This window comes from Peromyscus leucopus, chromosome 4, assembly GCF_004664715.2.
Source record: "Peromyscus leucopus breed LL Stock chromosome 4, UCI_PerLeu_2.1, whole genome shotgun sequence".
NCBI classification, from domain to species: Eukaryota; Metazoa; Chordata; class Mammalia; order Rodentia; family Cricetidae; genus Peromyscus; species Peromyscus leucopus.
Genome location: NC_051066.1, coordinates 112,216,080 through 112,232,301, shown reverse-complemented (window position 1 = coordinate 112,232,301; position 16,222 = coordinate 112,216,080). Strand labels below are relative to the sequence as shown.

Sequence of the window (16,222 nt, the reverse complement as noted above, 5' to 3'; positions counted from 1 at the left end):
GAATCTGGGATGGGGACTCGTGACTTCTAGCCCGGTGTCTGTCTGCCACATGGGCTACTTGCTGCATTTAGTTCTGCTTGTTTTTAAGAACATGAAGAGTTTTGCTGAGGAAACACTTCATGTATAAAAGAAAATTTATGCTCTACTTTTCAGTCTCTTTGTTTCTTGTGCTCTAAATCATTGACACAATTTGGGATGTTAGGTAGCAGAAAGGAAGAAGTCCATGTGTCCTTATTTGTAGATGAAATGCTTTTATGTATGAGCAACCCTAATGACTATAGCAAAAAAAAAAAAAAAAAAAAAAAAAAAAAAAAAAAAAAAAAAAAAGGTAGCTTTGATGGATGGTTTCAACAATAGCCTTTGTCTATACCAGTAGTTCTTAACCTGTGGGTCCCAACTCCTTTGGCGTGCGTGTGTGTGTGTGTGTGTGTGTGTGTGTGTGTGTGTGTGTGTGTGTCAAATGACCTTTTCATAGGGGTTGCCTAAGACCATGGGAAAACACAGATATTTACGTTATAATTCACACTACTAGCAAAATTACAGCTATGAAGTAGTAGTGAGAATAATTTTATGACTGCGGGTCACCATAACATGAGGCACTGTATTACAGAGTCACAGCGTTAGGAAGGTTGCAAACTACTGGTCTGTACCAAAGACAAACACACTCAGGAAGAAATCAATGAAATAATCACATTCACAACCGCTCCAAAGGCAAAACAAAACAAAGCACTTTGAAATAAATGTAGTAGAAATAGAAAAATCTTAGCATTCATACAGTAGAAAAAAAGACACCAGGGAGCCAAAGCGGTCCTGAGCAAAACTAGTAACGGTGGTGGTGTCACTACACATGATTTCACGCTCTACTACAGAGCCATCTTAACAAAAGCAGCCTGATATTGGTACAAAATTACACATATGGATCAACAGAACAGAGCTGAGCATCCAGATATAAATCCAAACAGCTATAGCCACCTGGTTTGGGGGAACGATGTCAAAAGTATATATTGGAAACAAGAGAGTTTCATTAGCAAATAATTCTGAGAAAGCTAGATATACAGCTGAAGAATACTGAAACAATATCCCCAACTCTCACCCAGGACAAAAATCGATTCCAAACAAATCAAAGACTGTTATGTAAGATCTGCAACCCTGAAACTGTCAGAGGAAAATATAAAGAAAACTTCCAGATATTGGCACAGGGAAGGACTTTCCAAACAGAATTCCACTTGCTCAGGAAATAATGCCAACAACTGACAAAGGAGACCCATGGAATTAAAAAGGTTCTGAACTGTAGGGGAAACAGTAAAGAGCATTCAGAATGGGAGAGAAATCTTTGCTAGCTATAAGTCAGATGGAGGATTGATATAACTACAATATACAAAGAACAAGCAAAAACTAAACACAAACAGCAAGGAATCAAGCAACCTAGTCAATAAATTGCCCAGTGAAATGAGCAGGCAATTCTCAAAGAGTCACAAGTATATATGAGGGTTGGTGCGCTGACTCAGCAGTTAAGAGCACTGGCTGCTCTTCCAGAGGGACCCTGGTTAAATTTTTCGCATCCCAATGGCAGCTTACAAACCACCTGCAACTCTTGTTCCAAGGAATCCCACACCCGCTTCTGGCCTCCATCGGCATCAGGAATGTACAAGGTACACAGACATACATGCAAGTAAAACACTAATACACATAAGCTAAAAATAATTTTAAAGAGAGAGATACAAATGGCAGATAAACATGAAAAAATTTAAACTTCACAAGTCATCAGCAAAATGTAAATTAAACAATACTGAGATTCGATCCTACCTCAGTCAGAATGGCTATTTAAGAAAACAAATGCTGACAAAGATGTGAAGAAAACAGAATCCTTATAGAGTGTTGGTGGGAATGTAAACTAGTCCAGCCACTCTAGAAATCAGTATGGAGGTCCCTCAAAAAGCTAGATGCGTCATATGACCTAGACACACCACTCCTGGCACTTACCCAAATGCCTCCAAGTAAATATACTATGGAGGTACTTGCACATCCGTGTTCACTGTAGCACTATACATCACAGCTAAGTTACAAACCAACCTAGGTATCCAAAAGCAGAGGATCGAGCAAGAAAGCGTGATACACACCCACACACACACACACACACACACCCACACACACAATGGACGTTTTCTCAGACAGAAAGAGTTATGTTGTTTACAGGAAATGAGGCAACTGGTGATAATCATATGAAATGGAAAAAGCTCAGCACTAGACAGACAAATGTCATACACCCTTTCTCATGTGTGGTTTCTAGATTTTATACAGACACAGAGAATTATGAATATAACCTGAGAGGAGAAATGAAATTGTCTAGGGAGAGAAAGAGGACTATGGGGAGGGAACAGTGAGAAAGAGAGCAAAGGGGACCATAGTGTGAGCTGTATGTGTTCAATGCACATTACATGTTTGCATGAAAATGTCCTGAAATAACAGTCCACACTGACAATTTTTAAGAGTTAAAAAAAACAAGTTGGATATTTATTTATTAAAAAGTATAAGTCTGGGAAAATTTTCTGACTTTCTACAAACATCGGTAGGGATTATTCATCACATGAAAGAGTTCGTTTTCATGGCAGCAATTGAAAAATTGAAGGAAGAAAAAAGGCGGAACAAAACACAATACACACTGTGTCGGGAGTGAAAGGACGGGGGCAGGGGGTAAGGACAGTATTCTCATCACAGGGGGAAGCTCAAGTCAAAGGGACCTGTTTCATCAGCCCTACTTTGGTTCTCTCAGCCAATAAACAGTCCCTGTTTTGTTAGGAAAGACCAGAAGCTGATTCCCTTTGTTTCCTGACAAATGGATGAAGCAGAAACACCTGGAAAATCTGTGTCCAAAAAAGCAAGAAAACATTTTTGCTTGACAGCAAACCAGGCAAGGGAAATAATGGGCATTCTGCAGTGATCTTTGCCTGTGTGTGGATGTTTCCAAGCTCCTCAACTGGAGAGATGAAAGACTGATCGTGAGAGAGGATGTCTGCTTGCTTTCTGAACCCGACAGGCAGAACTGGGAAACAACACTGAGGCCCTGAACTGTGAACTTCACTGCATGTGAAACACAAAAATCCTGAGCAGTGGGCCTTCACTTCTGAACACAGGACCCACCCCATGTCACAACACTGACATTAGTTTTGGTGCAGCTTTTTGTCTGACCTCTGAACTATGAGAACAGAATGCAAACCCTTCGGTGCATAATGGTGGCCACCACAGCCTGAAAGTATGTTATACCCAACTGGATGTGGCCAAGGAGGGGGCAGAGCCAAAATAGCTAATTTGTTAAGCATAATCATAGGACAGGGACAGAAGTTTGCTATTAGATGATGGAAAGAAGCAAAGACAGTGTGGTGAATGGAGTTCCTCTATCTTGTGGGCTCCATGCAGAAAACCAGGCCCTCTGGTTACTGAGTAACAGTGACACACGGCTGTCTTACCTTCCGAAACACAAAGGATTCTTCATTGTAAACTGGGTTGAGTCCATTGTTCATAACCATGCGAGTCCGGAACTCCTTCCGTATGGTGTCGGTGGGCAGCCCGTACATATCTACTTCCACGTATGTGCCGATCTTCTTATCTGATAGGAACTGTCCTGATATAACCTGCAGTAACACAGACACAGGGTGGGTGAGCAATGGCCTCTGTAATGAAGAAATGAAAAATTTTATTTGGGGAATTTCAATTAATATAAATAGTTGATCTTTTCTAGAATTTTCTTTATTAAAACAAAGCATTGTTGAGTGGCTATTCTTTGAAGTACAAGTTCTTAGGTAATGTTCGATAAACATATCTTGAAAAAGAGCAAGGAAATAAACACACATAATATCTATGAAGAAATCGTGCCCTCAGCATGGTTTTATCACGCAGGTGTCCAGATCTGTGGAATGAAGCAATGGCTGTGGATATGCCCTAAGATCTCCTCTAGTTCTGGGGTTCTATAAGGCTATACACTAACTCCTAATTTTTTTTAGAAGTCTTGGAAAGAAATATAGCAGAAGATTAGTGCTAGACTCGGCCTCTGTGCTTTAGTGACATTAATACTGGTTAGCAGTGAGAGAGTTGTTTAATTGTAAACATCAGTATTAAATTTTATCTCCTATAAAGCTGGGAGTAACTCCATTTACATTTACTTTCGGAACAAGGATGCCCTTCATTTATTTATCATTTTATCCAATTCTGAAACAGCTTTTTGAAGTATAATCAACATACGCAAAACCAGATGCATTTAATTATACAGTAAGATCAATTTTTTCGGACATGTACGCATATCTTTAAAACTCTCCACAGAGTGAGGAAAGCAAGCACTTCTAGGAGCCCCTCCATTTCCAGCTTCTTTGCGACCTGTTATAATCCTGCCCCCTTCCATCTGTGTTCAGGCACAAGTGCTGTTTTGCTTCCTGTCATCAGAGCTTACATTTCCTTTAGAATTTTATATGCATGTAATTAGGTGGGGGATACTTTCTGGATGGTGGATTTCACTTAAAGTTGCTCATAATTTTAGTATTAAGTCCAAGTTGAGAGCTACATACAACTCTTACAATGTGATGCTAAGCATTTTGACTGTCATTTTCTTCTAGATGGACTTGTATATGTATGTGTGTTTACAGAGTCTGTGATGAGCAGGAGCATACCTGCACTGAGCATGTGGCTGCAATAACCCCATCCACAGGGGTTTCAGAGAAGGGATCAAATGTCCGATCAGGCCGCCTCATGAAATCTGGCTTGAGGAGATACCTGGCAGGACAGAAGTACAGGAGTTTATTCTAGGGTGACTTGTGCAATGACTTAAATACCAGATACTTCCTTTTCGTTCTTCCATAGCTTAGGAGTTAGACTTTCAGGTAGATTCTAAGGATTAAAGACAACGACCTTGCCCTTTGGAGACTCCTGAAGAGCATCAGACAGGCAACACAGGCCACACAGGATGTGCTGTGTCAAAGGAGAGACTGTTTTTTTTTGCTTGAACAAGGGGAAGAGAGTGTAGTGACAGAGCTGTCTCCTTTGACCACAGGCTTGGTTCCTGAGTCCTTTTACATTTGGCTAAATGTCAGTCTCTTTTCCTTATAGAATCCAAGCTGAACAAGAACCTTGCAAAGACTCCTTGGGGTAGGCAGGCTTTTGGTAATGTATGGGCACTCTGGCAGACAGCCATCTGTCATACAGGCACAGGTACAGAATATACAGACAGGAGAGTTGTTCTTAATGCATAACTGCTGAAAACCTTTTTATCTTGCCTTGTTTTCCATGGTGGAGATTAAGGTATCCCACTATGCAAGCCACCACAAAAAATTCCTAGACTGGACAGCACAGAACTCCACTGGACAGCACAGAATTCCTGTGCATCTACCTGGGAGCCACTGGGCTGTGGTCTCGGCAGAGTCTTTCATCGTTACATAATTTGAGTTCTGTACTTTGACTTAACTTCTCAGTATTTCAGAAGAATTAACATTTCCTATTTTGCTACTTGGTTCACAGATTTTTAAGTGTTATTTAAGTAAAATAGAACAACATTCACATCATTATATAACTGCTATTTATAAACATGCAAAAGAATCAAGAGAGGATGAAAGTTTATTTCCGGATGAATTAAATTCAACTTTACACCCACAGCTTCATTTAAAATGAAATTTACTTCATTCCTATACTCATCAGCAATAAGGCCATACATATTTGATGCCCACATCTCTAGCTAATGCCCAAATGAGCATGCCCCACTGCCTGTCTCAGACACAAAAACATCCACTACTGAAATTAGAGTGAAACGAACAAACTCTAGAGTATATATGATGAACTGCATAGTTTGTGGTTAAAAGAAAAGGAAATCTGCTTAACAAAATGATAAAAGATAAAAGTTGTGTAATTGCAAATATAATCTATCTAGAGACTTCAGTTACTTCTATCTATGCTTCAGAACCAGCATACATTCAGCTGTCGCTAATTAAAAATGACATGGTTTCATTAAAGCTGAAGTATGGTATCCGAAAACTAGGTAGTAACAGTTTAAATAATATTACTCACCCGCAGGATCCATTATACTCAAATTTTCCCTGATTCAATTGCATCGCTAAATCTGTCAAAAGACAAAATAATTTAGCATCTCATCCCTCTGAACAAAGAAGATCCTGACAGGGTGGCTGGAAACAATGGAAGCCATATTATTCCAGAGGTCTCTTTCATACCACAAACTAGTACTGGCTCAGTTTAGGGTCCATGACTCTCTTCCATGTTGAGATAACCTCATATTTAATTTATAGTAAACACTAAGTATGTTTTCATAAAGATTACCCTAGAACTGCGCTAAAAATTGGATTTGGTACATGAGTCATAGGATGTTTACTTGATGTTGAGAATAGAGATGTATAACCAGCTTTAGTTAGAGAATCCACGAGGGCATTGCCTCGGTGCCCATAGGGCAGGGATGCTTGGGCCACAGTAGAGCTATTAAGAACATAAAACATGATTAAAAGGAACATACAATAATCTGGGTAAGAGTCACATAAAAATTGATGGCTTATCTGTGTGAGACTTAGAATTCTTCTCAGAGGGCTACTCTGAGAGGGCCTAAATTATAATTTTTCTCTTGTAGGTACAGAAACTCTTTTCTTTCTTCTCATAAGCAAAGACAAAAATGGGCAAATGAATGTTTTTTCTACTCTTCTTCAGAATAAATTTAAGGATGCTCAAAACACGAACTGCTTTAGGATGCTTCTGTCCTTCATGGGCTTCTGAGAACACAGCTTGAATCACTGTTAAGTAAGAGCAGTGGCATCTTTTTGTTCCAACTGATCCTGCTTAAAAAAACACTAGATCCTACCAGAACCTGCATATAGACTCTTCTAGAAAGGACTGTTGGGATTCCAAGCAGTGATGCATATGTAAGGAACTCTGGGTACCAGGGAGGCTCCCCCAGAGGTGAGAAATACACCCAGCCCACGTTCATGCCAAACGGAGGCAGGTGAGTCCAGATCAAGGGCAGGAAGTTGGACAGGGGTCCTTGGGGTAGATGCATGAGAAAAGGAAAGAGTTCCACTGCTGGGAAGTGTTGGGAAGCATCCTCTTACAGCAAGGGACCAAAAAGAAAAGAGTTGGAACTTAACTATTTTACTTTTATTTTTCTTTCTACCAACGTTAGAAGCCATGCAGAAGAATGTATCCTATAAAGCTAAATGTAGTTTATGTCATTTGTCTATTGTTGTGCCTATTTTTATTTCACTATCTGTAGTCACAGAATTATGACCAGATGCTCCTAAGCAAACTTTGAACATTTGTACATTTATCAAAAGTTCTTCCTTTTAGGAAAGGAAGAAAAAGAATCACTGTATTTTGGAAAGCTGCCCGTGAATATACTTTGGAAGACACCTCTGACGACATCTCACTCCTCATGTAGCATCTTACAGAGTTGATGCCGTAAGTCTGTGCTTTTATGGCGAAGTGCTGTTGCCATCAGTGTTTGCTGAAGGGCCACAGTGGTCAGGGTATTTCCCAAAGGGGAAAGAGTCTCAGTTATCACACAGACATACTCAACTCTTCTCACTAAATTCCATCTAGAAACAAAGACATAACCTTGATCTAGAAGGAAGAAAATTTAGAAATATTTTAGAATAGGAACTACTGTTTGACAGCCTAGTCATGACATTGATGAAAGAGATTAAAACTGAAATATTATCTTCCACGATGGCTTCATTGGGGTTTTAATCTTTTACCATTATATAAAGTCAAGAAAACCATGCTCTGTCACATGGCAGCTTCCTTAAAAAAAAAGAAAAAGAAAGAAAGAAAATGCCTCAAGCAAATGGAGGCAGCTGCCAAGGCTGCCCCGTCCCAGTGTTCTTGTGGAATTTGGGGTCACTGGACATTAGCTCCTACCTGGGGTTTGATAGTTCAGTGAAACCATCTGGCAACCAGCGTTCCAGAAAATCTGAGGCATGTAATTACTGGAATCAACTCGGCCTCCCTTGGGGTAAATGCGGCTCATTTGTCGCTTATTGTAACTGGGTAACTTATTAAGGAAATCCAAAAGCAGCCTAGACAAACACAACAAAGAACTAAAGCGGTGGGGTTGTGGAACACCAGTGACACACAGGTAGACAACACAGGACAAACCCCATTATAAATGATGCTCAGAGGAAAACCACACTCACACTGTGAATTCTAGAAATCATTCACGTCTGGAGAGGTCATCACAGCTGCCATGGTCTTCTTACACACACATAATTTTATCAGCACTACAATAAAAATTACATAAAAACCCCTATATACTAAAATTTCACATAGCTGCTAATCGACTGTCAAGACTCCTGCTGCCCCTAAGGAGTACCATCCATCCCATTTAGTACGTTAGGATACTTTACAAATTCAATCGCGTGTGTCTTCAAGTAGCCAAGGCCAACTGACTCGTTAAAAGAAGACATGTTATAATGAACATTGCGCTCTGTAAAAGAAAAGCAAAGATATATTCAGAAGCTCAGCCATCCAATCCCTAAAAAAGCAAGCAGCCGATACAGTCATACCCTGAATCTTACACCACAAATCAGGAAGTGTTTGTAGCCAATACTGTATGACTGTGCCAGTTGCTCTGAGTTTCATTAACATTCTGTGCATATGCTGAATTAAACATGGAATAATTAAACAAATGATATGTACCCCAATTGTCATAGTCACTGCTGAGATACATAGTTTTTTTTATAGTAATGGATTCTTAGGAAATGGTTAGGATGCATTCTAACTACTTTTGAACCAGCTTTTGTGGGGAACTAGCTTTGAATAGTTGTTAAGTGCCACAGATCATCAAATCTTATTACCCCTATCTCAAGGTTACATTGTACCCACTGACTAACTTCTCCTCACACTCTTGCAGCCAGAGAATACACAATATACATACAGGAAGTAAGACAGATACTGTGCTTCATAAATATTACTAATATATTTCGTCATAACCAAGTAAATAAAGAAGCCTTATGAAAGCATATGGAATGCTACAAGCTAACAAGTCATGGTCTTCCACAGCCACCTTGTGGATGATGTAGAGAATGACAGCACAATACCACATCAAGGAAAATGCCACTAAGTCAAGTGAGAGCCAATCAGTGTAACAGAGAAGCAGACAGAAAGCTATTGTATTTAACCTGTAGTGTTACCTTCAGCCACATGGAAACCTTGAAACTTCACAGGCTGTGCGTAGTTGATCATTGTGGACAAGTACGGATGAATGTTTGTGGTAGCACCTACGTATTTATAAGATGCCATCCATGCTTGCTCATCTTCTACAGTGACCAGGCCCTGTGAGCACAAGGACACACTGGTTTAAGTTGATGGCTTCAAAGGGATTCATGGATTTAGCTTTAGGCATGCTAACTAAAGAGCATTTGTATGTACATAAATTCAAATGGAAAAGACCTTGTTGCTCTCTTAAAGCATTACTTTAAAATTCATAGGTCTACTTAATGCAAAAGGAGGTAACCTGAAGACACTCATCTTATCTGTTAGATTTTCCAAAGGACTTTAAAATATCCAAGAAACCATACTGGGGTCTCATGGTAAGCAACACTGACAATGATAGCAATATTACCACTCAGACTGATGCACAAAGCTTAACATGAATGGCTAGCCAGCATTTCGTGTACATCAAAATCACACACAGGCTTTGTAGGCACAAACCCTTGGGCCCCACTGGAAGAGATCTGCTGGGGGAGGCCCAAAGGTTTGTCACTCTACAGCCCAGTTTTCAGGCACCGATGGAGGGGTGCTGGAGACCACACTTTACAGTAGAACTCTTCTAGAACTTTCAGCACACACACATATACATGGTTTAGGGGTTTTTATCACAGCATTTGCTATTAAAAAGAAGTTGATAACTCACTACATAGGATGTATTATTTTGTACAGAGAAAAATGAACTCAATTATTCTCTTTATTTCTTAAGAACTCAAAGCAAAATGAACACAATTAAGCACAACAAAATAATGTCCCACAAGTGGTCAGTTTTTCTTGAGAACTTTGGAGTGATTTGAGACCTTGAAGAGACTCAATCTAGGAAGAAAAAGAGCTTATGTACAAAATGAGTCAGATTATATTTTTTATCTTCGCTGATGACTTAACCTCTGAGTCTTTGACATCAACCTGCTTTCACCTGTAAAAGGCTGTGACAGGTCATGTAAACATGTAACCTGCTTTTGTTTCCATCTTTTCCCACATAGGTCCCAACTCTACCCACCACCCTAAATGCCAGCATGAGCCACATCTGATTTTGTCCCATGTGTTTCATGCAAATAATACCAGTGCTACGTGGTGGATTCCTGACTTGCTGTCTGCAGGGTCCTGTTGCATTTCGGCTGAGCCCTTCTCTTCCTATTGAACTTGAAGGGCTATGGAATGTATCACTGTGGACCATGAGGATTCCCACTAGTCACAGAGCAAGACTATGGGGACTAAAATCCTTCAGTAAACCTACGGCAAACCTCAAATGGGTCAGTCTGTGTACAGCTGACCCTACCATCTTATGGAAATCCAGGCTAAGCACAGAAGGTCCTCAGAAACACAGGGAGGTATTCCTTAACTTGGAATAGTTAGGAAATAAGAAGACACATCACTCCAAATGCAACAGGGCCTCACAGACAGCAAGGCAGGATTTCCTGTGCTCTGAATTGTGAGTGAGAATCCATGGACAAGTCAATTCTGCCTGTGATTGCCATCAGGCTCTACATTATATAATAAAACACATGCATAAATTTGAACAACATGAAGAACCTTGAAGAGAGGATAAAAGAAAATTAAAATTTAATATTTTTTGTTCACAGTAAGGCCAGTGTCTGATACCACTGAATGAAGACCCTCTAAGATATGCGGTGTGAAGCTAACCTTTCCTAATGTCAGCATCCTCCGAACCAAGATCACTTTTCTTCTATGCTATGATATGGCTCTGCTGCACAACTGGTTATTTTTATTTTCATGTTTAATATGTTAATGATTATGTAACTTTCTCCTTTGACTGAAATCTCAGTCCACATGAGGAAATACCTTACAGTATTAAACACTTACTTTTAGGAAAATTGTCCTATCTGCCTTAGTTATGTTTTAAGTCAGATTTAATAGTTTTATTGGTATGATTTTTTCTTTGAACTCTTATAACAAGATGAATCAGACACTACCCCTGACATTGCATGGGCTACGAAGATTATCAACACTTAGTAGAAGTTGTTAATAATGACTATAATAATAATAATGTTAATAATGAGAGGGCCACATGTGGGTGTCTCCTAATGAAAAAATGCTTGAGAAGTATTTTGTTACCTTTTTGTTGTTTTCATGTTCAAGGTCATCTGAGGTCTAAATTAGAGAAAGAAAATGATTTGTTTACCTCTCTAAAGGGCAAATTTCCAAACTCATTAGCCGGTATTTATGTAAGTAAGTGTATGTAAACTTGTTCTTTTTATTTGTTTATATGATACATTATTGATGACATAGAGCCATCACCAAAAACAAATACTGCAGACATGCGAGGCTCACTGTCTTCTCACTTTAGAAGTTCTAATTTTGACACTTCCTCCTCTGTTAATAATCTTCACTTAGATGCTTCACTATAAAATTTTCACTAAGGATTAATGCATGAGAATTGAAATGAATTACCAATGTGGTCACCTTCCCTTAAATGTAAAGGGAAGCACAAATGGTCATTTTCGGTAAGCCAACGTTCATGTTTGTGACCCTGCCATGAACTCAATGTTTGCAGCCCCACCAGAAGCATATGGTGAAACCCTAATTCCAGTGCGATAGATTGATGATCCCCAACTTAATGATGGCTTGATTTATGATTTTGTTTTGTTTTATGAGGGTGTGGAGTGATAATCATTCAGTGGAAACTGTATTTTCAGTTTGATCTTCTCTTGGCTAAGCATACACTGTTTGGTGTTCTCTTGTGATGCAGGACAGTGGCTCCTTGTTAGCCACATAATCCCAAGGGTAAATGACCAGAGCTATACAGTGTACTATGCTGCTCAGCTATACTGTCAACCAGTTAAGTGTGTTAGGTGCATTTTTAACTTATATTTTCACCCTTTAGAATGGACTCATCATAGTCACACTGTAAGTCAAGATACATCAGAAGTTGGAGATGGGGACTGTGGGAGGTAATCGGGCCATAGGGTGGAGTCCTCACAGTAGGTTAGTGCTCTTATGGAAAGTGATAGGAAAAATCTTACTTTCCCATTTTCTTTCCACAGTGGGAAGATATGACTACTAAGAGAGCTTTTAAGAATATATTGGCTGTCACACTGACCTTGGCACCCAACCCAGAAAGCACCAAGAAATAAATTTTAGGTATCTGATCCAACCAGGCCTGATATTTTTGTTATATTAGCCCAATTGAAGACAGGATTGATGAGGACTCTGTGTAATACAGCAACATTCTTGACTCTTAGTGGGCAAAAGCATTCTCAAAATACTCCCAGTTCCCTATTATCAGAAATGATAATATTTCCTTGACTTTTCTCTCAGACAGAAATAAATCTATCTTCCTTCCATCAGATCCTCCTACCTACATCTTTGCCCACAGTCTTCACGAAGCAAGTATCTCTACTCTACCAAGGACCGCACCTTCACATAGCTATGATCTCATCTATTCTCACCTTCTCAAGGAGTTCCCAGGCAGCTGGTGCTTCTCTCTCTTGCAATACTAGAGACTCCCTTTCCATAGCACTGAACATCACCCAGATTGTAAAAGAGCATCCCTTCCATATTCACATTTCTTTCAGACACCAGCCCATTACTTGTTCCTTTCAAACAAAGCTCTCAAAGGCCTGTTCCTTTCAGCCTGCCCCCTTTACTCCAAGCGCTCTACCAAAACTTCTCTTCAACTTGCCAACGACCTCCACGCTACCAGTCTAGTGGACACAAGTCTTCATATCCAACCACTCAACAGCATTCAAATCCTGCAACTGTCCCATTCTCTTATGTTTTTCCTTCCTGGTTCCTCTCCTGTGAGCCCACTTCTGACCAGGGCTCCACTCAGGCCTTCTTTTACACCTCTTATGACTCATCTCCGCCATTTCCAGGACTTCAAACACCATCTCTTGAACTTACATCTCTTGCTCATCCTCCCTTCTAGAGACAGGTGCTGGTTATATGAGTGATGTGGTAATGACGATGAGGATGAAAGTAATGACAGCAGAGCAGAATCGCTACCTTTACAGGGGCTACCATGTATGTGGCACCACTGTAAGTTCATTTAGTCTTTGGGGAGTACGTGGTGAAATAGGCATCATTACCCTCATTTGTCAGAAAAGGAAACAAAGGCAAAGAGAGGTTAAATAACTTACCCATGAGGCCAGGGAATCAATTTTCCTCTTGGTACTTCCACTGGAATACAGACATCTCCAGTTGCCTGTCCCATTTTGAAACCATGAAGTCCTTTCCCATCAATGTTTCCCACTCCAGTAAACAGTACCACGAACCCGCTCTTCTAACAAGGATTCCAGGAGGTCATCTTCTCATTCTCTCACCTCCATGTTTAATCCACCATCAGTAAGCTGTACCACTGTTTATTTCCTTGATACCCCTTGGAATATTTTATCCTCTCTCTTCCTAGTTTAACCACTAGGGGCTGTTTCTGACCAATTAAAAGCCCATTCTCAATGTTTTCCACACTTCTGCCCTGCTACTTTCCTCTAAATGAGCATCCACAAAGGACTATCATAGTCTTCTATTAGATTACACTCTCTCCCCATTTTAAAGTTTTATGTGAAACAAATCATGTTTCACCTAAGCTTTGAATTTCTCATAGAAACTTTCGAAGTTCTAAAGTAGTTAATTCCATCCCAGCACATCTCATCTCGCATCACTCTACCCATCATTCACTCTACTATACTCACATCATCTTTGCTTTTATTGTGGTCCTCCTGTGTGAAATATTACTTGGCATTTCTCTGCACAGTGAATTCATCTTTCCCTTTTGGGTTCTGGTTTCCTTAGTCCTATTACCTCATTTTCTCATCATTTTCCACTTTAGTACTCATTTTTATTTTCATAAGAACTGTACAATTACTTGACTCTTCACACTCTGTTTCCCACCCTTTCTCCTAAACTAGGAGACCTAAAGAAGCTACCAAAAGGCAAAATGAAAGTACATTTTGACCTGTTTAGAACAGCATGGCCTATGCTGGGACTGACCAAGTACCAGGAACCTAATAACATTCTTTCTTAGCTTAATTGCTGGAAACAATCTGTAGTTTTGTTAGGATAGTTTTCTCACCAGCTGGACCAACTCTGTGCTGAGGCTTGGTTTGGAATGCTCAGGATTGATTTTCCTAATGGTTCTAACAGGCTAACCTTTGGCTCTGACATACTGCCTTCCTACTCACCAACTATATGGCAATAAATTGTGATATTTCTAAAAGCCTGACCAAAATGGGTGGTGGCCAGAAGAGGGTGTAATCAATAAGAAACTGAAAGGTCATTTTAAACTTAATATTGTGAGTGTGTCAGATTCAGGTCCCACAGCAGAGAGTTTTGTCCTATATAATTAGAGAGAAGACACAATACCTGATTCTCCTGTGGTTGTAACAGCCCAAAAATTCCACAAAAACTACCACCCTTAAAAATCATGAAGAATAGGGACACAAAGCCTCTGACCTTCTTGACACTGTTTGCAACTGCTTCCTTGTGACTGAAGTCATCAGCAGACAGTTCACTTCCAAATTTGTACTCAGGGTGGGCTTCTTCTTCTTGATCAGCTGCTTAACAGACAGGAAAAAAAAAACAAAGCAAAACAAAACCTATGGAGCCAATGTACTGCTGAACAGTCAGACCGTGCCCATAAGCCCTGGGAAGACATGAGAGAAGGTTCCCAAGACCTACAACATGGAACCAGGATTTGGAACCACGCACTGTCACTATGGAGTCTCTGCTCCATACACAGGTGCATTAAAGAATGAGAGCACTTGTTTTATTGGGCTATATGATGACAAGGCAGTGACACAAGCTGCCTGTACCACAGCTGGTATACAATGACACAGTTATTACTAATGGTTTTCATGTTGATTTATTCCATTATTTCTGCAGTTTGTCTTACTGGATTATAGTTCAGCAACACCAGACATGCATTTAGTTATCTTCTTTGAAATTTAAGCTGAATTAAAGAACCAGTTTTGCTTAATGTTCCTTTTCTAAATTCTAGGACTATTGTTGATATATATATAATATATACACACACATATATATATATCAATACTTTATATATTATTTTTTAAACATCTGAACTATACAATTGTTATATACTATATATCCAAAGACAGCTGCATTGCTAACTGACATGTTGCTTACCTGTTCTCTTGAACATGGGCAGCCCTAAGACTGCTTTGATGAACAAAGCAGAGACAAAGTGGTCCACTGGACCCATGCATAGCTCTTAAATAATATAACGGCATCTACTTCCTGCAGCTAGGGCCCAGGTCCTTAGATGCTGCAACTTAGTCAATATGTTGTGAGATGCTGAAACTACATAGGGCCACAAGGGGATACACTGGTCAAAAGACCCAGCTAAGCTCCACAAATAGTTCAACTAATGAGCAACCTTGTCTAACTTGTCTATAATTTTTAAGATAATGCCAACTCCAGATGTTCACCTGCTAGTAACTGTATGAAAAACCCAAGGAATAACAGCCAAATGAAACCCTGTGTCTCACGAAATTGTGAGAGGAAATTATAAACCACAGTCTTGAGTCTCCAAATTTGGATAGTGCAATATTTAGGAACTAACTGAATAATACCAGAGATCTTTCGCCTCTTTGATCCTACTAGGCACAGAGAAACACAAGAAAGCCAAATGCTGTGTTTTCTCTGGGACTGGAGTTAAACCCATGGACATTCACTTTATTTATTAATGGACTCTCTCCCACAGTCAGGATTTTTAATAAGAGACAATGAGTAAAATTAGGTAATTCTGATAGCTCTTAATTTAGCCTATATCTAATCTCCTAAAATCAGACATAGTTCAGATGTGTGGGTAAAAAAGTTTCTCCATGTACTTAGTCCCAAGTCAGTCTATACATCCATGTTTCTGTTAAATCAATGCAAGTTCAAGTCATTTGGGCAGTTAATTATCAGGATACATGATCAACAGATCATTATATGAAAACACTCCCAAACTTTCATAAGGCCCATTGATTACTGTTATTAATAATTATTTTATCACTACTTT

The 16,222-nt window shown here is 39.6% G+C and overlaps 1 protein-coding gene across 20 annotated transcripts in view; it reads right to left on the bottom strand.

The window, feature by feature from the left end:
* The window catches only part of Plcb4 (phospholipase C beta 4), a 385,025-nt gene that overhangs the window by 42,807 nt on the left and 325,996 nt on the right, over positions 1-16,222 (bottom strand). For 18 of the 20 annotated variants that reach the window (XM_037205240.1, XM_028884521.2, XM_028884514.2 and 15 more), the window contains 8 exons: positions 14,656-14,756; positions 11,320-11,355; positions 9,168-9,309; positions 8,377-8,461; positions 7,897-8,021; positions 6,049-6,100; positions 4,662-4,764; positions 3,468-3,632 (listed from right to left, as the gene is read on the bottom strand). In XM_037205240.1, coding sequence (XP_037061135.1) covers positions 3,468-3,632; positions 4,662-4,764; positions 6,049-6,100; positions 7,897-8,021; positions 8,377-8,461; positions 9,168-9,309; positions 11,320-11,355; positions 14,656-14,756 — 809 coding nt within the window. The remainder of the gene's footprint in view (positions 1-3,467; positions 3,633-4,661; positions 4,765-6,048; positions 6,101-7,896; positions 8,022-8,376; positions 8,462-9,167; positions 9,310-11,319; positions 11,356-14,655; positions 14,757-16,222) is intronic. The other 2 variants (XM_037205246.1, XM_037205248.1) reach the window with 1 other exon arrangement.